Raw genomic sequence first — 25,037 nt, forward strand, 5'->3', positions numbered from 1 at the left:
ATTTTCTAAAAAATATATACATACTACTAGTATTTACAGTTTATACTTATAATTATATAAAATAGACATTACGTTATAGTATTGCTACCTGCATTAGGATCTCACGAATAAAAACTTTTTTTTATGAGATATTTGTAAAACTTAAAAATACGGTAGCGTAAAATATGAAGGTGTGGTAGATAATACAAAAAAAAACTTCGCATGTTGGTAATAATTATAATGAGACTAAAAAATAATAAATTTACATAAGAGATAAATACAAAATACTGTAATTATGTAAATATAGTATAGCTATGTATAAAACTTAGTACAGTTTATATATACAATATCCATATACGCGTTTAAATTAAGAACGAATAAAATAAGGAAAATATCACATTGTTTTATAGGAACATATTCTTACGATTTTCTAGTAATTAAAAAGTCTTTTATTAAACAAAATGTAACTCACATTTATTATGGTTGTTTAATTGTCTACGAATGTATAATATAGAAAATCAAATAAAAATTACAATTTTTCTTTAAAACCCAAGATAAAATATTTTTCAGATGCATTCAAATAGCCAATAGTGCTTGTTTTATCGGAACGTTTTTTATGGGCTTTTAAAACTTACAAATTATTCTATCTTAGTTTATATATCATAGTAAATATAAATATTGTTGAATTATATTAATTTAAATTTTGAGCGAATAAATTAAAACAAGTTTTGTTCTAATATTATTTATTCAATGTCTTTAACAATGTTTTATTATGTTGTATCAACAATCAACATAACTATTTTGAAGAACTTCAATAATATTTAAATTTAAATTTATTTTTTGGCTATGAATTCAGATTTTTTTTATTTTTAATACTTTAGGTACTTATTTTATTATAAATAAATCAATAGGTATACAAAATGTATGTCACTATAAGTATTCGAATAAAAATGTAATTACTAGCTAGGTGCTTGATAACTATTTTATACCACAATCTTTAAAATATTTAACAATAACCATTTTTGAAATAAATAAATTATAGTTATTGTATCATGTTCTAGTATCTATGCATAATCTTTTATTCAATGAAAAATTAAAAATAGGTCATTTTTTTAAGTCTTCAGAAAATAGCTGACTTTTACAATAGTTTTAGAATTTTAAAGGTATTAGCATTCAATGCCCAACTAAAGGGTTCCATTTAGTAGTCTTCTTTTTTAACCTTGGATATTGGGTCTAATTCCGTGGAAAATAATATAGTATCGAATACCGCTATATCAAATTTCCAACATCAATCATTTTTAAGAAATTTCTTATGTATGAAAAATAACTAATATTGATACCTAATAATAAAATTATATGATCATAAATCATAATATGTTATGAAAACACTTAAAATAATTTTATAAAAATCAAAGTTCATCCCGAAATATAGTTTCATATTTCAATTGGAATGTAAAAAAACGAGAATATAAAAGGATTAGTGAAACATTAAAAATAACCAAAATTGTATGTACCTGACTAGTGATTACCTAATATCTAATTAAACATTTATACAATTTTTAATTTTAACTTTTCAATTTAATGCTTAGATATGTATGTTACGTATGATAAATCATAAAACTAGTCAATAGAGTATAAAAAAAAGTATTGGAATGTAAATGTATGTGATGATAAATAATAATACAACTAAAAGGCTAAAATTATATTTGCAACTATATATGTAACGGTATTCGTAGAAAATGGAAATGGAGCCAACCCGAAAATCTCATCATGAAAATAACTAAGTATAGCTTTGGATCTCATTTAGATAATATATTAAATCTCAGTTATCTTTAAATTATATACATATTTAAGTATATAATTACATTTCTAATAAATACATCATTCTTATAGGGGAAGTTGCATACTGTCGGATTATTATAATAAAATTTAACTTATTTTTATTATTTATCTCAACATTACGAGTACATAATCATACAGACGTAACTAAATTGTGAAATAATTAAACTGTAAGTCTTAAACCAAGAAAATAATTATAATTTATTGAGTTCGTTTAAAGAAAAGAAAAATCTATTTTTATATATCGAAAGATAATTTGTCAATACATAGTATATTTCTGAAATAGTTTCTTTGAAACTTTTCCCTTGCTAGTTTAGTATTATGGTCAGAATATTTTGCTATGGAGAAAAACTTCATCAAGCAATAGAATGAAAATAACTGTAATTTTAATAACCTAAAACACACAGTATTTAATAATGACACCATGTCAATCAATATTGATAATTTTGTTGAAAAACTAACTAATTATTATAGGATAATCATTGTATTTTACAGTTAAAAAATTATGTCTCAACAATAATTTATGCCAAAAACTGAAGTATAAATGATGTTAAATAACTACAACTGCAATGGAAAACTGTAAAAATCAAGGATTGAAACCAAAATCTTGTTCGTCTAAATCCTTTTTGGAAAAGGATTCAGGATTTAAAATATTAATTTAAATAAAAGATAATCTATTAATGAAATAGTGTTATTAAAAAATAGTTCTAGCTTCAGTAACAAACCTTTATCGAACTAGATCATGATAAAATTATGTTAATTAATACAGGTTCTACAAACTTGTAGATAATATCTGTATTAGCTATTAGTGTAATAGAAAATTAACACTACCTACCATCATTTTTTATCCAACACATCAAATATAACTGCTAAAACTGTATTAGAAATTATTAAGATAGATCCACTAAAGAGATATATAAAAATAGAATTTATTTGTTAGCTCACTATTTTATAAATATTACAAATATTACTTTAATTGAAAGCACGGGCTCAATGTGTAAACTTTACTTAAAAATTGCCTTTATTTCCACGGTTTTATCGTTATAAAAATAATTTTGGAAAGAAAATCTGAAGGAGCTATATTTTTATTTCTACCATTATAAGGCAAATTAACTCATGACAATAAATAGACATTTTTATTATGCCTTCGATAAATTTACATATGTCTATGAATTATAATTTATAACCATGAAAGAGAAGTAATATAAAAAAGAAATAATCATATAATTGTAGAATTCTTATCATTACCTAAAAGTAAATGATTTAAAAAAAAAAATTATAAATTTTCGGGAAATTGGAAACTGAAAAATAAAGGTAGACATTTTTAGTTTTACAATATGAAGTTTGAAATCGTTTTTTTCTTGTTATAGCTTGTATTTTACCAAAATAAATTATGTGTGTACATTAATCACAAGAAGTTTGATTTTTAATTTGACAGTTACCTAAGTTTTTTAGCTATAAAACAACATTTTAATTTTAAATAAGTCAATAACCTATTGAATAAGGATGATAAATACAACTTTGTATACCAAGAAACTGATTGATTTAAGAAAGTGAATATTGAATTTGATAGTTATGTAAAAATGATTTTTAAAAAAATGACAAATAAAATTATATTTTCTAGTTTGGTTTGAAGTCAAAGTTTCCGGTATAAAAAAAACATTTATTAGGTTACTTCTACGTTTCAGCTTACAAATTCTAATTTTACGATCACAAATAATTATATGTTGGTTACTAATTCAAAAAAAAAATAAAATTACAACATTTAGCCATCAGGGTGCTATAGGATGACTGGTCTATGCAAAAAAGTAAGATTATTGGAAAAAAAGTAATCGGGAATGCTCCTCTTGGCTCTTAATGTAATAATATGGAAGGGTGAAAATGACCACGTTTTTCATTTTATGCAGTCGACGATAAAAAAAAAAAACACAAATTCGTTAAAAAAAAAAATCAAATAAACAAAACAAAAAACGGGAGAGATATTAAAACCGAAGCTCGTGTTAGCGGCGTATTGCTTGGTTGCGTTTTATTTTATTTTTATTGTAGGCTCGATGTCGGGGTCTTTGTCGCCATGCGGTGAACATAATATATAATAATATAATATACTAATATTATACTATAATATACGCGTGTATCAACGATCAGGCACCCAGGCGCGCGCGCACACGATTAAAATCTACGACTCCCACACCCACAATACATCGCAACTTTGTCGATTGATCGTATACACACACATACACATAAGTACTCGGTAGTTATATACTTATGTTCTCGTTCAGTAACTCTATATACAGAGTGATTCACAAAATATTCTCACCTATCTTTCCATTTTAACCTTACTACTCGTAATAGTAAATTATTTAAAATTCCGATTGTTTCATAAATTTAATAATACTGAAATATCATATATTCAAGCATACTAAAAACTACTATTTAAATTTCGATTTAAATACAACAATATGATTATCAAAATAAATTATCGTCTTAAAAATTTCCAAAAAATAAAATATTATCTCGTTTGGAAAAAAATAAAAATACTTTTTATCTTCATGAAAATACATAACTGTTCTTAAATGGTATTTTAAAATCTATGTCTTAAAAAATATAGTCTTTAATATCCCTTATCGAAACTTCACAGTGCAAAATAACCCTGTATATTAATGATATATACGTATTAAAACTTGCACTGTATATTATATTAATGCAAGCTGTCCCAGCAATGAAAATAATTACGTTAGTGTAATAAGAACAGCAATGCACTTGTTGTTCATACTCTTAAAATAAAATGTCTAAGAGGATGCAACGAGTGCAAGGTTTTGTATGCGGTACACAAATGCGGCCACGGCCGTTATCATCATGCAATAATAATAACAAAATATTATAATTGTATACGAATAATATTATACCTACTTGAAAAAGTGTCGAAAATTCTTATAATAAATGCTTATTTTACAACTGAAAGATAGTAAAAGATAGTAAAAACAAACGTTATTCGGTCGAAACATAACGCGCGTAAATAGGTACGCTCATTCAATATTTAAATACATTTGGAAAACTTAATGATCTACAGATTACAATGAAAAACATCGTAGATTGCTTCTTGAAATATTTCTATACTGTATATACTTTAAACCCCAATTGCAATTGATTTTATATTGCATGATATTCGCAGAAAATAAAGAAATTGTCTAGGCAGGCGAATAATTTTTTTGCGTCGCCGTGGACAACGAGAACGATTTAACGTCTCGGGAGAGGAAACATCAGTCACGGTTGACGAGCGGACGGACTCAAGAAACGCCCGCTCGCCAATGGTGAGAAACGCGCCTTTTTCCGCAATAGTAAACGTCTGGCCAACAATATCCGACTGGAGGATTTATAAAACTTACAAAGTGTGTGCGTGAGATGTAATATTATAATACTGTGTACAAGAATAGTCTGATATCCCGATCTAAGGAGGTATTGTGAACAGTAAATACTTTAATCTGCAGTAGTGCACGTAACAGAATTGCACACTCACAAGGTATTACGCGTGTTTTATAAATGTTTAAACGCGTATGTATAATGTATTGTGCCTAACGTTAAAATACTCGAGAATCCTTTTTCCATTTTTATCCTCAACGCACGAGTCTGTACGTAAACTCGATGTAACGTATCAATCGCAGCACAAGATCTTACTTATAATAATATATGCAACAATAAATATAGCGACGAGTATTATACCGGAAGTGTTTATCATATAGCTAAATCGTGGTCATCGTCCAGTTAGTATGTCAAATATATTGCACGCAGAAGGGCTGTTCGTTAGGGGGTCTTCGTAAAATATTATATTTATATTGTACAGGATGGGATAATTCAATGTATTTTTCATCGCAAATACCAACTCGTCCGCTAATAGTAAATAATATACGATATGTATAATACTCTATACTCATTTTCTATCTTAACTTAAAAACTTATATATATCAAGTAAACAATCAAAAGTGCACTTATTAGAAATTAATAATTAAACTTTTGAAATAATATTTACGCGGAACAATAAATATAATTATTGATTTTCATCGAGTTAAGGTAAACATACAAATGTTGTATATAATACATAATATATTATTAGAGCTAGGATTTATATGTAATAAAAAATTGTAAAATATGCATTTGGTTTGTTAAAAATATACAAAAATATGCAATTATTATTATAAACGCCAAAAAATATGAAATATACACTCTAAAAAATCATATATTTTAAAATTAATAAAATATTATTCTTAACTATTCATGTTATTCATATGTAATACAAAAAACAATGTCATTGTGTTTTCAATTTTAAAAACTGAACGATCTTCTGTTAGACCTTAAAATGTTCTTTTATAAATATTTTTGAACAACACATACACTGTCACTCGATAAAAACTTCTAATAACGAAATACACCAAAAAACATGCATTTTTTGCGTTTTTATAGTCGAAATATGCAATAATATTAATTGTATTCAAAATATGCATAATTATGCATTTTGTCCAAAATATGCGAAAATATGCAAAGTAAAAACACCACTGTTTAATTCATTATGAGGTTATTTGTAAACATAACTGATAAAAGCAATAATCAAAAGTTGCAAAAAAATATATTGTTGCGTATAAATCTTAGTCCTAATTATTATAAATGTAACTCTTTGATATATTTTTGTTAAGTCAATAAAGCATGCTATATAATATATATATATAACATATATTCGTATATACCTTATAGTCTTATAGTTTACTCTATAGTCTATATATTAATTAACTTTATAGGATTTCAAAAGCTTTAACGAGTGATAAACACGTTACGATTACTAATCTATTTATATAATTTATTCAATATTTAATATACACCTAAACCATCAGTGATAGCTTAAATATCTATGCAAATTTATCTTGGGTGATTATACAATACTTTAAAAAAAATGTGTAGGTATACAAAACTATTATAATTCATAAGTATATGCCTATGAAAAATGCACACGTCGTACAACAAACATTTCACACCTATTACCCATTTACATAACAAGATATTATACGTTTGTAAGTATCGTTGAAAAGAAATCCATCGCAAAAAACAACAATATACATATAATATGTGATATATTATGTTACGTATACAAAATAAAAGAAAACAAACTGTTGTTCGAGTCATGTAGAATCTAACAATAATAATCTATTCCAAAATAATATTATGATAATAATATATACTTACAATTAATTTATACTTACACATCGGTTAGTGTTGCATATTGACATCAGTTGAAATTATATAGTTTATTATGTAAAATTTAAACCTTTAGTAGCAAAATATATTATTCACAAACTTTTATAAAATATTGATAAATTATATTGATACTATACTTAGTAGGTATTAATACTCAGGCACAAATCCCGAGAAAGATCTAGGAAGTCCACCATTTATTTAAAACGTACCTATAGTTAATAATATAATCTATATCAAATTAATTTTCCTCAGTCGTTTTTATTATATTTTAGAACTATCATATCTTATTCGATATTTTTTTTTTTTTTTTTTTGTATAATATAATATATAATTTATTTTTTAATATTTTAAATACAAATCATGAATATACTATTTGATTGGGAAGTATGAGTCTGAGGGTGCAATTCCTGTGATTTCTGTTGTATTTTTTTTTCTATATTTTTAGTTTTTATCAATGGAAAGAGATTGAATTGACGTACTAAAAGATGATAGAGCATATCTTATCACCCGTATTATTATTTCTACATTTTGTTTATGGTGACTGTCCGTGTTACCATCAGCAATTGCTGATACAACACGTCAATCGGAATTTTGATGGTCTGCAAAAATTTTGAAAATTCCTAATGTGGCCCTCTAAAAATATTAATGGTTACCCCCATGCAATATCGTGTAATTTATAAACACTCTTGTTTGTCAATGCTTCATTGCATTTGATTCCATTATTAAAATAACCGAACGATTTTTGTGTTAAATTCATCCCACTTAAAATTTAAATTATTCATAATTCAAATAATACTAAATTTTAATTGAAATCTGGTTTAACTGTAATTAAACTTTGTAATAAAAATTAAATATTTACATAATTCATTGATTTTATATTTTCACACCATAGACAAAAAACGTATATATTTTTTAATATTAATTAATTAACAATTAATCTTTGAATTAAATATTAATGGTTAATTATTAAAATATTTTTACTAAAAAAATTAAAAATCCAATTCCAAAAGTGTTTACCGTAATTAATATATTTTAAACACCTCACACCCAATAGCCTAGAACTGCATAATAACTGAACATACCTATTTAAATGTTCTTTAGATGACCAAGAAAGTAGGTGATATATGATAAATAAAAAAATAGGTGAAAAGCATCTACTTACAAATAAAATAATGCAAGATATAGAAAATAATTGTATTTATTTTTTTATGGTATCATCCTTTTCTATGTAGATAAAAATAAAAATAATGTGACGAAAAGGTGAAAAAATCATACTATCTAGTATCTATACTTCATTGACCTTGATATAACTATCAACGCGGATTCGTTCCACTGTCATTCACCCACGTATATAATTATTGTCGTTAATATTATGATTACTTTCAAGTTTTTTTTTTTGACATTTTGGACAAAATCCAATTATTCTATATATATAATATATTCAGCTAGGCATGTTTATACTTTTATAGTGTGTAAACAAAATATGACTTTGGACTAGAAATAAACTTAAATTTCTTTAGTTCCCGGAGTCGGGAGTACCCGTAGTACCTTACCTACTTATATTTAGGTACATATATTTTTATTAGAAATATTAAATTTATAACAATGTCCATCATTACAATAAGTCACTCATCAACTAGTCTGTATATTTTAAATTAGTATATTGTATATGTATATTCTTATTAATCTAATATTTCTTAACATAATACATGATATTAAATTTATGTATACACATTACAGCAATTAAATAAATATTATAAACATATGCTTTTTTTATTTTCATAATATTATGTTGCTTATAATAAGCGAAAATTATACAAAAGTTAATTAATGGAATTAATTTTTATCAAAGTTATAAACTTTTAAATAGTTTTCTTTACCTGTTATTTTTATTTAAAAATACCTATTGCATTGACTGTTAATAAACAGTAATCAGGTTTTCAATATAGTTATATAAGTATTAATTTTTAAAATATATTTCTTCTATTGTCGTTACTTTTAATTAAATAATTTAATAAATCGTCCAGTTCATAAAATAATACAAATTCAAACTATACTTGAAGACGATTTGCTTATACGACATTATTTGAATTCTATCATTTATGACATATAAGAATTATTCAAAATTAAAATAATTGATATAATGTTATTCAATATTTCTTACATTTTATGTTTGTTATTTTTGTATATTATTCACAAAATTTTTTTTCATAAATAATATAATTAAATCATCGAATTATACATTTAGAAAAATGTTTAATAAATATTAAAATATAAATCTTTTGAACATATACTTTGTTTTAAAATAAAGTATTATATTAGGTAAAAGAAAACAATACCTTTTTTACTTTTAGCTTACAGATTTTTCAAACAATAATTACTAAAATTAAAAACAGCCAGATTTGAGATTATTATGATAATAATCAATAATATCTTATTATTTATTACGTCACCGTATATTAATATTTATTCATACATACCTATTTAAAAATGTGTTGTTTTTATATTTGACCGTTAGGTCTATTTTCAATTAGAAAATTATGCATATAATTTGTACAAATCTACATTGCGCACGCAAATATTATTCATCCTATTGTTATTTATAGATTAATAAATAATGTTAATGTAATATTTAAAAAATAGACTTTAAAAATAATAAATTACATTTTTCATATATATAATAGATTTTTGTTTTTACTGTAAAATTTAAAATTTTACACTAGGATGAAATCATTAATATATTTTAATACATATTCATATATTAAATATAAACAAAAATTAAGAAAATATTATACTCCATAAAAATCGACCTTAAAGTAGGTACATATGAAAACTATTAAATAGCCATTATATTATGCATTATACACCAAACATTTCAATAGTGTTCTAAATTTTCATACATCTTAATATTACATTAACTGCCTATAAGTATTCAATAGTTTATATACATCAATATTACAAATAGGTATTAAATTTAAAAACTTAATTTCATAGCTAATAAATATTAGGTTTATTTTATTAGTTTAGATACAAATATCAAAGTAACTAATTTTGATTATTATTTCTTATTAAATTTCCAATAAGTACATATAGGTAGGTACCTCTATTATTGCTAAATAAGCATATATAAATCAAAAAAATATTTTTAAAACTTTTTAGGATAATATTATAAGCGACAATAACTTATTAATAGACTATTATTTAAGGTTTAAATAGGTTTAACATACCTACCAAATTGTAGTGAAGGAATATAATACAGGACTAAAATGTATACGTATAACTAGTAAAAGTTAAACAGAAAATATATTCCTAGAAATATACTAATGAATACACTAATTATTTAAAAACGCAAGTGAACAAGTATAAACAAAATATCATTATGAATACAGTAAACTATTTTGTGTCATTTCCGCAGTCAACAGCAGTAATTTTACATCGCGTGATGTGTTACATCAAATGCACCTAATACAAATTCATGATTTCCTGAGTTGATAAATTAGTTAAATTGGATGCAGTATAGTTTTGGTACTTTTTAGTTGGAGCCTAACAATACACAATCCTATGGTTGACACAACATCGCTAGAATATATTTTTTAAATCAAGTATTTATCTAATAACAATTGATTATATAATTTTTGTAAATTAATTCTAGTACAACTTTTTATCAAATTATCATTTATAAATAATTCAATATTCAACTATTTAAGTTTTGAAATTTTAATTTTCTAAGTATATAAGATTAAATTAAGAATGATTTATAATCTTTATAACCTAATTTAAAACTCTCCTTAGTAAAAAAAAGTCTTATTTAAGTATAACAATCCATATAACTAAATACTAATGCAATTAAGATGAACAGTATGTACCTACTCATATTGTGAACATACAATTTTAGGTAAATTTAATTTCGTATATATTTGATTATAAAATATTATTGTATACTTCATACAAATTATTAAATGTAAATAAATGCAATTATTTTTATATAAATTTATAATACAATCATAGTCGCTTATTGATAATTTGGTTATTTTAGATTGCCAGTGTTCGTTATCAATTCCATCCCCATGTACGCGGGTGAGTATTAACTAGAAATCAATACAGTTTCATGGTTAAGGTCTTAACTAAACATTTATGGAAGTGATCCAAGAAATTCTAAATAACTCACAAGATCGCAATTTTTTTGCCACTTTTTATTTAAAGAATTAATTCAAAGTTGTATTAAGGTGGACATTAACTATACCGTATAAAATAAATTTAATCCAATTTTGTAATCATAAAACTTGACTAATTAAAATTATATTAATAATACCATAATACCTAAAATACATACCAACTTTTTATCTCATATTCTCATAATGCTATAACATTTTCAATTTGTATAATAATTTTGGTTACTTGATTCGTTTTACTCAGTTTTAATAATTATATAAAACGATAAAATGCAGTTAAAGTACGATTATTCATTTAGCTTCTATAATAAAATTTAATAAGTTACTTAGGTTTTCAAAGTACTAACCTATTTGTAGGTAGGATATGAAAATATTTCAAAATAATATGCTCAATAATTATGTGAAAATTGACTACCTGTAGGCGCGAGGGGAGGATGACAAAACTACTGAAAAGTGTTAGGTAGATATATCTGCACTTCATTCTCAATTTAGTTAAAACTTTATTACCCAACTATAAATCCGGCTCTAAAAGTCTTTAATAATTGGATCGGCTTGTTTAAGTATATAATATTGTATACTAAGTAGGAAACTACGCTATATAAAGGTACTTATCAAATCAATACACGTATATACATTCAACATTGCTTTTTCAATGGTTTTACATATTCTGCAACGGTACTTTGGCCGATTCGTCCTTACATTTTCCCGGAAGGCCAGACATGTACCAATTTTTAATTTTAATTTATATAGTAAAAATATAAGACAACTAACCGCTGAAAAAAATTTGATTAATAGGCAGTAATATTATTATGTACCAATTAAAAAGATATAAAAGTAAAAAAATAATAAGTATAAAATATCTTTTTGGTCACAAGAAAGATAATATAATATACTCGTATCATAATTTATAATAGTAATAACTATTGTTATCGTCAATCATGTTATATACATACATGTAACTATGTATGTACGAGTTAATGCGAGGCAAACGGTTAGGGACTTGAGGATTAAATTTACGATGTAATACAAGTATTATTGCTACTCAGGTAGTTAGGTACTCACATTGGACAAATTGTACTCGGTAGCCAAATATTTCATCAGCGACGAACACTGGGCGGGGCGGTACAACACCTGAATGACAGCGGCGATCAAAAACAGTCCGATAACGAACCTTCGGCGTGGTGGCTGCGACGACATGACGCGACGGTAGCAGATACACACAACACGACCTATCGATTCTGATTTTCAGCCGGCTATCGACGAGTAAAATATTTTATATTATATAATAAATTGTCGTCGAACTTGTTATGAAACTGCGAGACGCGAAAACGCCGGCAACACAAAGCTAAAGAAGTACCTACACAGTTGTCGGCGGCGGTGGCAAGTCGACGACTGAACGAACGAAAGGTCTGGCGCGCACCGCTTCGCAAACCGCGAACGGTCGGCCGGCCGGCCCCCGGATCGCACACATGCCGCCACCGCGCACATCCCTACCTCCCCCCGCCGACAAGACAGCAGCTGACGTCCCGGGTAGGTGCGTGGTCGTCGAGGTTGTGGTCGGCCGTAACCGCTTACCGTGGTCCCGCGGGATAATTGGACGCGTACCAACATATACCTATCTACTTATAATGTAATGTACAGTTGCTGAACGAGGAAGGATTTCTCTAGGTGAAGGTTCTTTGGTTTTTCGCCGGCAGTCCGACGACATGGCCCGAGCAGGTCTATGTTAATATTAATAATAAATAATGTTGTAAATCGTTTTTAGTTTTTAAAACTTTCTAGGTGTGTGATTTCCAAGTGCGAGTAATGTGTCGGTCTCTGAAGTTGAATGGTTTTATTTAGTACACCTCCAGAAATGGATTTCGTCCACTGCCACTTGTAGCTATAAAAACGACGCAGCGATATACAATATATTTATTATAGTCAACGCCTTTACCGTCCCCTAGACGAACGGCTTTCGAGTAATTCACTTTTGACTATGTTATAGAACTCGTATCAACAGCAACCTAGGCACATTGCCAGAACAGCTTAACATGCAAAAAAAAAATCATTTTGGTTTTATTTTGATATACGTTATTGAATAATAAAATATTTTGTAACTAAATTTGTTCAATACTTAACGAATTGCAACTTTATAGTGGCATATAATTTGTTTTGAAATCTATATCTAAACGGTTAATTTAAGTATCACTGCACCAGAAAAATCAAAAATTAATTGTTCCTAAAATAATAGTTTTGTATATTAGATAATTATAACTTTATTAAATGTCTTAGCTGCAGCCTGTGTTAAGCAGCTTAATGATATCGGTTCAAACTTAATATTGATGATTTACGTCAGTCTTTAGGTGCCAGTAAGTACTTATGATTGATTATACTCACTACTTATACTTTGAAATTATTTAGATTGTTAAAAAATTAAGTCATTGTGTCTGTAAACGACAATATGCATTTAATTATGATGATTTTTTTGCGCATCAGTGTGCCATATAAAAACGATTAATGAGATGTGAAAAACATCTAAAACTTATGAAAATTTGTTTACAGAAACAATAGCGCTTATAAACTACATATTTCTACTCAAATATATTAATTAATTTATGAATCGATCCAGCAAGTGTCAAACGCGGATCTAAAATATATTTACATAAAGAGAAGGTAGCATCTTGTGTAAAATTTCAGCCTAAGTTCGATAAAAATACATGTAAATACTATATAAAATACTTAATAGTATAATTATTATTATTTAAATTCAAATTTGATAGTAAATTAAAATTATTAAAACAAATGGTTAATGAGGTCAAATGAATTGTACATGATATATAATAATGATAATAAAATATAACACATGTTAAGTAAAATAAAATTATCACAGAACTTAATCGTTTTGTCTTTTTGATTTTGTAAATAAAATGGGATTTCGCGTCGATTCCGTCAATACGATTAATCTAAAAACAATCACTACGATAAGTGGCTAAGCTACTAATATTAAAACGAGATAAGACAGCAGTTTAATATATTATGTTATATAACATAATATAAGAACAAAGTCAGTGGCGAACCCAGGATTTTAGTACTGTGGGTCTGCCTCACTTATGAGAGGCCACTGTGTAGAAGGTTCAATCAACCTTATTTATATTACATATATTAATATAGTAAATACTATAACTAAAAGAGATAAAGCATAAGTCATAACTAATTTTTTAATACAATTGTCAATTTAAAACTGACTTATAAACTTTGATATTATTAATTAATTCAAATTGAATGGGTTTTTCATATCTTTCTAATTTCTATACATCATATATCATAATATTCATAATATATTATATTTATATTTATACATTTACAATTATATTTTCATAGAAATGTTCTTGAGTCTGTGTACATTTTATATAAATTACTTATAACACCATATTATTAGTTTATATTATTTCTATTTTTGATTATCGTAGTATTGTACATATTTATGTAGTTTGTCATTTTGAGAGGCCACATTTTACTGAAAAAAAAATACGGTGGGTCAGCTGACCTCCCAAACCCCCCCTGGGTCCGCCCCTGAACAAAGTTATACTGTATGTAGAAGAATAGTCCTTATAAAATATATACTGGACTGTTCAACTTCTTTCCGTACTACTGTAAAGCTACGAAAAATAAAAAAATATTTAAGTAGAAGGTAAGTATAATGAAATAAGTTGGAAAAATATTTAACGTTATAATAACATAATGAATCAATTACTTATATCGTGTAAGGTACCTACGTCGTATACGACATGCGTGCATTTATATATGTAATGCAGAATTTCCATAATATTTAACTTTAAATTTCGCACTGTAATAAATTCACCCATTTCATAACTATGACAATTTTATTTACATAATTATTCCTAATACCGTATGGATTCGTTAAAATGGAAAAAACGCCATAAATATGATACAATGATGAATGACGATAATATACATTACCAATGTTCTGTAAACACGCACTTACATTTCTATGTTAATAAACATTAATTATTATAACTTATAATATAGGTTTATATATAGTTTATTTCATATGTATATTGTTATAAAAACATGTCACTATTTGTACACGGTTTGTATTTTTAATAAAAAAATTTCAACCTAGGCACCTATACTGATTTACAGTAGGTAGGTACTACCTACTAGGTATACATATATGTAAATGATGATGATGATATTTAGATCAAATTTTTTTAAACATTTGATTAATTTAAACCATTATTATGATTATTACCATAGGTACTTATTATTTTCATTTGTTCATATTAATTGTATTGTTAAAATGTAATCTAATTATCGATAGCAAAACATAACAAAATAATATTTAGATTTTTAAGAAAATAGCGCTAAATGTTTTAATCTAGCAAGTCTATAATGATGATAGATTAAAATAATTCAAACTATTAACTATGTACTTACCTAGGTAAATTGCAATAATGGCAATAGATAATTAATGACATTCTAAGTGTTTATTACAATATTCCTCGTAATAATATTAATTATAATTTTTTACTATTTTATACTGATTAATTTTGAATTGTTATTTAAATCAAGATTTTATTATTACATATAAATACATATGATTTTTTTTCTTTTAAAACAAAATCTCATTAAAACTTTATTAATTTGTTTTTTTACATAAATTAATTATATCTTCTTCTTTGTTTAGTTTTGTGTAAAGAAAATATAGATTTTACTATGATATACACTAAAAAATAATTTTATGACAGTAAAAATAAAAAATTTTCTAAAAATGTCTTGCAATAATACGAATTTATATCATACCACCTTATTAATGACGCAATTATAAATCTAAGCCATCTAAGGTCTCTATACAAAAATATTGCAGAGATACATACATCGCTGACATGAATACAATTACACATTTTTCTAATGCTAATAAATATTATAATATTAAAACATTTATATCAATCAAATACGATTTTAATGAAAATTAATATTTTCCGAAAATCAATCATTTAAATTAAAATTATGTCTTGGTAGCTGTCATTTAACACCGTTTATGGCCAAGTGCCAAAATTTTGCTAATCTATTACATTAATTATTTTAGTTTAGTTCTAATATAATATACTAATAAATTATTAAATTATGTATCCCTTACAAATCGGAATTACACAACCACGGGGGTTCATTTTATTTTTTTCTTTGTTCATTTAAATACATCATTCGCCATTCGGTATGAACCGACGATATGCTCTTACACAATAATTATTAATTTTACATACAACAATATAGTATATATAGGCATAGATGATACAGGAATATATTTATAATTTATATAGTACAAGTACATACCTACATTAATATTACAACAAAACTATACAAATAAGGCTAATACACTTTTGAATAAGCAGACTAGGTAGATCAAACGTCTTTTATACTCTTAGTAACACTCATATTTTTTGAAAAATACTTAAAAAATATTTGTATTAATTTATATAATTGCATAATGTTTGATATGCTACATTCCTATAAAGTTATTCATAATTCCCCCTTCCACAAATATTCTCTTAGGTTCATTAAAAATATTATACAGTTAAAGAAAAAACTAATTTTGTAGGTACCAGTAAATTTATCAAAAGGTATATATTTTTCCAAAAACACAATTACATAGAATTATTTCATAAAAATTTTAATAAAATAAAATCTATTATTATTATTTTACCTAGTCAGCGTGAACAAAATAATAAATTAATGGAATATTATTGCCTATATATTATATATTATGCATGACATATTTTGTCCTTTGTCTCTGCCCGATAGACAAGATACCAAAAAAACAAGAATACTTGACGAAAAAAAAAATAATAATAATTAATAAGATAAACACGAGTCACGGCGGACGCAATAAATCATGAATAGATCATTAAAACTTAAACTTAGGTAATATTAATAAATACTAAATACTAATAAATAAATAAACTAATATTTATTTATTTCAGTTACTTGATTTCTTATCAAAATAGATAAATTATTCAAATATGATTTACAAGTCTATCTTAATGACATCTGTTGAAAAACAAAAAATATTCTATACCAAAATTTAAATAAAAATAAATAATGATTTAATTATAAAGATTTCCAATCATATATAGTATCATTAATTTAAATTAATTAAATCTAGTAATAAATTCATAGTAAATAATTATAATATACAATAAATATTTTTTTATAAAATATCAATAACTAAGTACCTACCTACTTCAATAGTACAGGCACACTGCGTATACTGATTACTGTTCATTAAACTTGATATAATAAGTTATAACATACCTACTATAAGATTTAAACCTTAGTATAGATTTTAAAATTTTAATAATCTAAATAATCTAGTGTATGAAATAAAATACATACTTTCAAATCTGAATAGAAACTCTAATAAGATTAAACTAGGCTTAAAAAGACATATTATTACAAGGGGGATGTGAACTCTATAAAATTACTTTAATCGTTGTGACATATATAATTATATTATTGATAATATATTAATATTTAATATTTACATTTATATACATATTGCATGTATAATAGAATGAATTAAAAATTAAAACGACTATAGTAGTCTACCATATTAGTTATAATGTCGACTTCTGAACAGTGAATTTAACTATAAATGATGAAAGACATCTATAGAGGCATACAGCTTTAGATTATTACAACATCAATTAATTTAATACATTTTATTACATTAATAATTTAATGTACTTATGTATTTAAGTTAAAAATATTAAATATTATTTTAATATACTAAGTTTTATAATAATCAACTTCTAAATAAAAGATTAAAAAAAAATTGTAATTTGTTTATATTTATTCCTATTGTGATGGGAAAATAAATAAACAAAATATTATTAATAATCTAACTTGAAAATATTTTAATATATTGTAATTTTTATCTAGTTTCTTTAGTTAGGTAAACTTACAGAATAAGGATTTTGAATATTCTTACATCAGCTATATTCAAAGCATATCTTAAATGTATGTATTCTAATTTATTTTATTTTATTTTCAGTTGAGTTTTTGTATAGGTAATTGATCTAATTAAAAAAAAAATGTCATGGAACAAATAAATAACTCTGTAGTAACATTTATTAATTCAGACAATTTATTTATTATAACTCATTCAAACATTTCATTTTAACCTGAATGAAACAGTAATCAATACCAAGATTAAATGGTAGACATTTGTTGACAGGTTATGTCTCTAAATTGCTTCTTTCTACTTTCTTCTGCCTGGATAAACATCATATTATATTTATAAAATCAGTATAAATATTAAAATATTAACTATTGTACAAGTGTATACAAATAGAGATAGAATAATTTTATTAATTATTTATGCAACAAAGTGTTATTTAATCTCTTCATATATTTATAATTTGTATAACTTCTAGGAAGTGTTAAATATTGTAAGATCGATTGTTCATCATTTAAATACTGTCAACTTAGCTAACATGACTCAAAAAATTATCGCTTTACCAATAATGTAAAACTACTCGAAGAAATAACAGATATAATATTTGATCAAGTTTGTATATATCAATTATGATTAATTTTACTTGTATATTATTATTATATTTATCTAGGCTTTAAAAAGACAAAATTATACACACATATATGCCCATATATGTGCAAGTATGATTAATGACTCAACATTTAATAAACTTACAAATACTAAAATTACATTTCAAAAAGTTATATTAAAAAAATGCTTTGAAGTATTTTATACTTTAACAAAAAACCAACAAAAATTAGACAAATTAAAACAAAAGATGAAAAACAATGATATGGTAAATACTAAATAGTTATTTTATTATCTATTTTTAATTTTATTATGATTATTAGATATATAGATGAATTTTATCTATTCTGTAATTATTATTATTATTACCATCCTTAGTTCTTGTATATTACCTACTTATTTACTTATTTCTTATTCTATGTTTCTATATAATATTTTGTTTTATTCCTGTACTGGCTGTACCAACTAATAAAAAAATGTGATTTAAAATATGTTTACTCGTTTTTAAAGGTGAGGTTTAATAATAACTATTTGTTTATCAGGAACTAAAGAACTTTATAAGAACTTTAAATAATTATCAATTTGAGTTTAGTCAAAAAGTTATATCCAACTGCAGGTGTGTTTTAAATTAGTATTACAAGTAATTAATTGATTTTTCATTTATTTTATAGAAATTATTAATTTTAATAGATTTATCAGTGAACTGTATAGAAAGGTTGCTATTCCAGGAAAATATATATTATCATGCATTACAATTTTAAGTAATGAAAATGATGAATTGCAATTGCATTGTTTATGTATAATACTTCAATTAATAGGTCCAATATTATCAAAAGTAATAATAAAAAAATTCTCTTAAGAAATTGTTAAATACATATTAATTTTTTTTCCAGACATATGATTTGAACAAACCAGTAAATAGGCTTTTATTGTCTCTAGATAATTATAAAATGTCATCAACACTAAAATTGTTAATACTCAAAATACAAGAAATACATTCTGAGGATTGGATTAATGAGGGTAATTACTAATAATTACTTATTTTTAGTTTTAAAACAATTTTAAAAATGGCTGTATAATAAGTATTGAGTTTACCTCATCGTTGAACACTTATAGTATATTAGTAATAGATAGGTATATCAGAATTGTTTATGATTTTTTGAAAATGATACTGAATATCTATCTAAATCTATCTGTCAGTCTACATTATATTTTTAAGAATATTTTATAATATATTTTATTGGTTATAACTGTTATAAGTAATTTTCTTTAATATTTCTAGTACAATATGTTATTTTTACCAAAACAAATTATATTTATTAACTTATCATTATATTATTCAATTACTAGCTCTTATTAAAAGAATGTCAGCTCATTATTTGTTTTATGCTCTGACCCACACATAACATTTATCACAATTTATTAATTACCTATATAAAACATTTTATTTAATTTTCAAGCCTTATCTACTTAAATCAAAAAGTTTTCAAACTTTAAACTAGAAAATTATTTATAAATTTTCGTAATTTTGAATAATTATATCAAATAAAAAAATGATGTGTAACTATTTTTAATATTTTATAACTGTTAGAGTAACTCATGAGTTATGAGAAATGTTATGTTCAATATTCAATCATTCATTAGTCTAAAATAAATGTCTATAAATAACTAAAGAAAAAAATGTTTAAATAGTTTTTATTGTATTTTAAGACATAAGAAATAAATTATACTTTATAAATATAAATAATATATAGTATTTAACAATTTATATATATATTTATTTAAGAAATATTATATCATTAATACATTTTACATAACTTAATAATTAAAACATTTTTTATTGTATTTGCAGAACCCATTAAGTTTATAGGAAGAAATTATATAAAATTTAGTGAGTTACCATCACAAATGAAAAATATATATACATTAAATTCATATTATATAATGGCAGTGTAGATTTTTGATGAATGTTATGATGTTCTTTTTAATTTTGTGAGACACAAGAAAATTGATGTATGTATCTTATAATACTTTCTATAAACTATTTGCTAATGTATAATCTAATTTCTATATTTACAGGAAGTTATACATTTATTAAAAATGTATAATACTTTGATTCGCTACAATTCTATAACTTTTGTTGTTTCAATGATTCTTGTAGTACTAGAAGAAAATCAAAATATAAGAAATTATGCTGGAAAACTTTTAGATAATCTCGTTGAAAAAAACATTGTTGTCGAATTATTCAATTCAATCGGGGTAAATAACTCAATAACAGTATTTAATTTTTATACTACTTTTTTCTATACTTATTAGTCTACAAAGTATTAAATGACCTGGGCACTAAGAAAGAATATCCAAATTTGACAAATTTAGTGTTAGATATAACTGATCAATTTAAATTTTAAACTTAAATGTTAGTTGAAATAAAAAATTGTTATCCCTACTTTTTATGTAATATTTTGTATTAAATTGTGTTTTTGTTGAATTATCTTTTATATATGTTTTATAAAAAATTGATTTATTTTGATATTTAATGTTATGAATTTATGATATAAATATTTATGAAGTTTTTATTTTTCTAATTGTCAAACAAATAAATATAATATATAATTTACTTAATAAATAATTTAATTTAATTAAGTTAAATATACAATATACCTACACTTAACATATTTTTTCTAAATGAATAGAAATAGTAACATTTGTGATTGAAAAATATAGATATTAAATATTAATAAGTAAATACATGTTAAATACTCAATTTTAGAATGTTTTATTAAAATTATCAAGTTATAAAAATAAATTATTTTAATTTTTTTTTTCCGCAAATGATCTATTATTTCATTAACACGAATAAAGGAATATCACGTTTTATTATTATTATTATATGGACCTGGGTTAACAAAATACTGTCATCGTGCAAAAAGTGAAAAATTTTATAATCTTACAAATTTAAAAATAAAGTTGTTAATATTCATTTTAGTCTCTAATTAATAATGGCAAATTCTTAATATAACAGATTAGGTACTTACGTATCATATACTGATATACCTAAGTGATTTTTATCATCAAAAATATAATAAATGGAATATGTGGATATATGGTCAAATTTCAATACTACAGAGACCGACATTATAAATTATTTCAGAAGACATTTTTGCTTATTAGAAAAGAGACAAACATAACAAGCTTATCAAAATACATCTTGTATTCATCATTTTAAAAAACATCTGAGCAGTAAACATTATGTATCTTATTATTTATATTTTCTTTGCATCTTGAAATTGCCTTAACATGCATGTAAGCTTGTAAATCTGATAAATCTGTAATACTTCGGTCTTGGTGCAATAATATGAAAATATATAATAAAAATTAAAAATAAACTGATAAATTAATAGTATTAATATCGTAATTACAGTAGAACAATATAAAAACAACTAATCAAGTATTTGAAGCTTGCCGATCTCTGTTTTAAACTTTTTAAGCCTGGACCTCTGATAAATATAAGAAATCCTAAGTTTAACGTTTATTTGCCAAAGTTACATTGTTACGGCAAATTTAATATTATTCACAAACGTTCAAATCGACTTACGAGCTACGCTAACGATATCGTAGATCTAGAAATAATTAAGCAACTGATAAAAAAGGAATATCATGGTGCTGCAATCTGTCGGTAAGATTGCTTTAGTGCGGTGCGTACACCAATATACAATTCGGTATTTACAGAACAATTGCAACTGACTCTCACTAGTGGTTGTATTAACAAAGTGTGTAGTATATATACAAATAAAATGTACTAAGCAAATGTACTTGCTTCGGCAGTACATATACTAAAATTGGAACGATACAGAGAAGATTAGCATGGCCCCTGCGCAAGGATGACACGCAAAATCGTGAAGCGTTCCACATTTTTTTGTTACTTTTTTTTCTAATAATCATAGTGTATTAATAAATCTACAACTTTTTTTTATTTTTAAACATCGATATCAAAAACTGAAATTTTGAAAGTACTCGAGAAATTTGTCTTTTGTTTTTGATGTTTAAGATAATTATTTTAATGCATTTTTTTAAAGGCTTTAAAATCCCAATTCTATTTATTAAAATGTTTAAGGTACCATATAATCTGCTGTCATGCCGACCACTTGTAGAGCCACTCTACATGATTATACATTGATTTCGATGTAATATTATAGATAATTGATCGGGAGCGGATCCATCATACATTAACTGGATGGATGAATCATAATTATTTATAAATATGTATTATAATATATACGACGTGTGTATTGACGGTTGTCGAATGACACAATGTCGACAGCATTATGGGTATCCTGTATTTCAGTGGTCGACAGTAAACACAACTATTTTACTATTGTGCGGCTTCCGTGAACTGAAAAGCAATTAATAATTAATATAGATATATTTTTGACGAATATGGAAGATATTTTTAGGACAAAATTCTACGAATCGCCGCGAGCCGACTGGTAGTCGAATAGTCATCCGCGACAGTTGTCGTCGCTTAGTTGGTCACAATAATAATATTTTCGACAATCTATTCATTTTTTATGCAATAAAAATAAAAGACAAAAATTTAGAACTTTAAATAATGGTATAACAATACTTAGGTCTTAGGGTAATACAAACTATTGTAATGTGATATTATTAACGACATTAAATATTAAATAACACGTTTTGATACGTCAATGAGAGGCACCCCTATCAATTCACTCCTCTGAATCCGTGACAGGAGGTGAGATACTATTATACCTACTAATTTACTATAATACATTAGATAATACATCATTGATTTTTTTTTAGCCATTTTGTAATATATTGTATAATATTCTAATTTATTAATTTATAATATTATAAACAGGTACTCGTGAATTATGAATTTTAAACGTATTTATGTAGGTATTGTGCTTGTGTAAGTACGTATTTTTTTATTTTTTTTATCCTGCTGAAAATAATTACCTATATAGTTTATAAAGTTTCTTTAATTAACTTATTTTATTATTTCCAATCAATTATTGGTCTATTGAAATTAAGTTAACTATAAATATGACCATATAACATTAAATCTTTCAAGTTTCAATTTAAGACCACTGAACTTCCCTACCTAGTTCCACCTAGTGGGCCGCTTTCCTTGTTTGGATTTTTGACCTGGTAGTCAAGTTAATGTAATAAATACCCAAAATATTTTATAACTAAATTTATAATGTTTGTCTGTATAGTACGATTTGCAGCCTTGCAGGTAGTAATTTACTATTAATGTGATGATAAGCGTGGAATGTGAATTGTGAATATAGGCAAAAGTGGGAATGACTCAAGCTGATAGACACTCTGATACTGCCGCCAGTTGTCATTTAAATTTAATATAAACCTAAAAAATGATATAAAAGGTGTATAACCAGTAACCACAGGTTTAGATACTTATATAATAAAGTATCAGTTAGTCTTAGCGAGTTTATTAAGGTACTGTTAACGAGCTTAGCTTAGTACCGTAAGTCCGTAAGGCGTAAATATTGTAACAAACCGATTCGTTCATCGTATTATACATTTATAATCATCATCACATTACAATGTTGTAAGCCAATAACACTTGGAAGGTTTTATGTTGATGTTTGTGAAATAACAAGTTTTGAAAGAACAATAAGACATTCTTCGTCACTTTTATTTACATTGCTGTTTTAAATAATCATAATTATTGGAATAATGGTTTTGTACCAAAAATATTCATTGGCAAATATTTGTAACTACCTACAATCTACATTAGACGTTTCAGATGTCCCGTTTTTTTATTTTCTTAATATGGTCACCCTAATTTAGGATCAATAAATCAAAAAATGTGTAGGCAATAGTAATATTAATGTTTATTGAACGCAATATATTCGTGAAATATCTGTCTTTTGATACAAAAATATATACCATAAGTTATAATTAAGCTATTCTTGAGACTCAAATTAAATATTTGCGCACAATTTATACGTCCGTTTAGTTCTAACTTCTAAGTATGTTAAACGTTTCATATTTTTATAAGGTATAAATGTTTATTGTAGACTATAAACATTTCACATTAGATGTGTACATTATAGTAGACGAAACTCTAAAGTACAATAAAATATCATAATATTGTCTTTAATCGTGGCGGTCAACGACCATTGCTTATCAGTTAACCGTTAATATTTATCATTATACCATACAGTATTATCACAGTTAGCTAACGTACGACAAAA

The 25,037-nt window shown here is 24.8% G+C and overlaps 1 protein-coding gene, 1 non-coding gene and 1 pseudogene across 2 annotated transcripts in view; 2 read left to right on the forward strand and 1 right to left on the reverse strand.

Moving 5' to 3' along the window:
- LOC112592446 (fasciclin-1) overlaps positions 1-12,617 on the reverse strand; it is a 61,171-nt gene extending 48,554 nt beyond the window's left edge. The window contains exon 1 of the mRNA XM_025336512.1: positions 12,297-12,617. Within this exon, the coding sequence (XP_025192297.1) occupies positions 12,297-12,431 (135 nt within the window). The 5' untranslated portion in view covers positions 12,432-12,617. The remainder of the gene's footprint in view (positions 1-12,296) is intronic.
- A 5,716-nt stretch (positions 12,618-18,333) lies between these two features.
- LOC112598879 lies at positions 18,334-21,206 on the forward strand (annotated as a pseudogene).
- A 1,401-nt stretch (positions 21,207-22,607) lies between these two features.
- On the forward strand, positions 22,608-22,714 carry LOC112601941. The gene has a single exon (XR_003115071.1). It is a non-coding gene; the product is annotated as a U6 spliceosomal RNA (small nuclear RNA).
- Positions 22,715-25,037: the final 2,323 nt, after the last annotated feature.

Source organism: Melanaphis sacchari, unplaced genomic scaffold (genome assembly GCF_002803265.2).
Source record: "Melanaphis sacchari strain LSU unplaced genomic scaffold, SCAv2.0 Contig0_pilon_pilon, whole genome shotgun sequence".
Classification (NCBI taxonomy): Eukaryota; Metazoa; Arthropoda; class Insecta; order Hemiptera; family Aphididae; genus Melanaphis; species Melanaphis sacchari.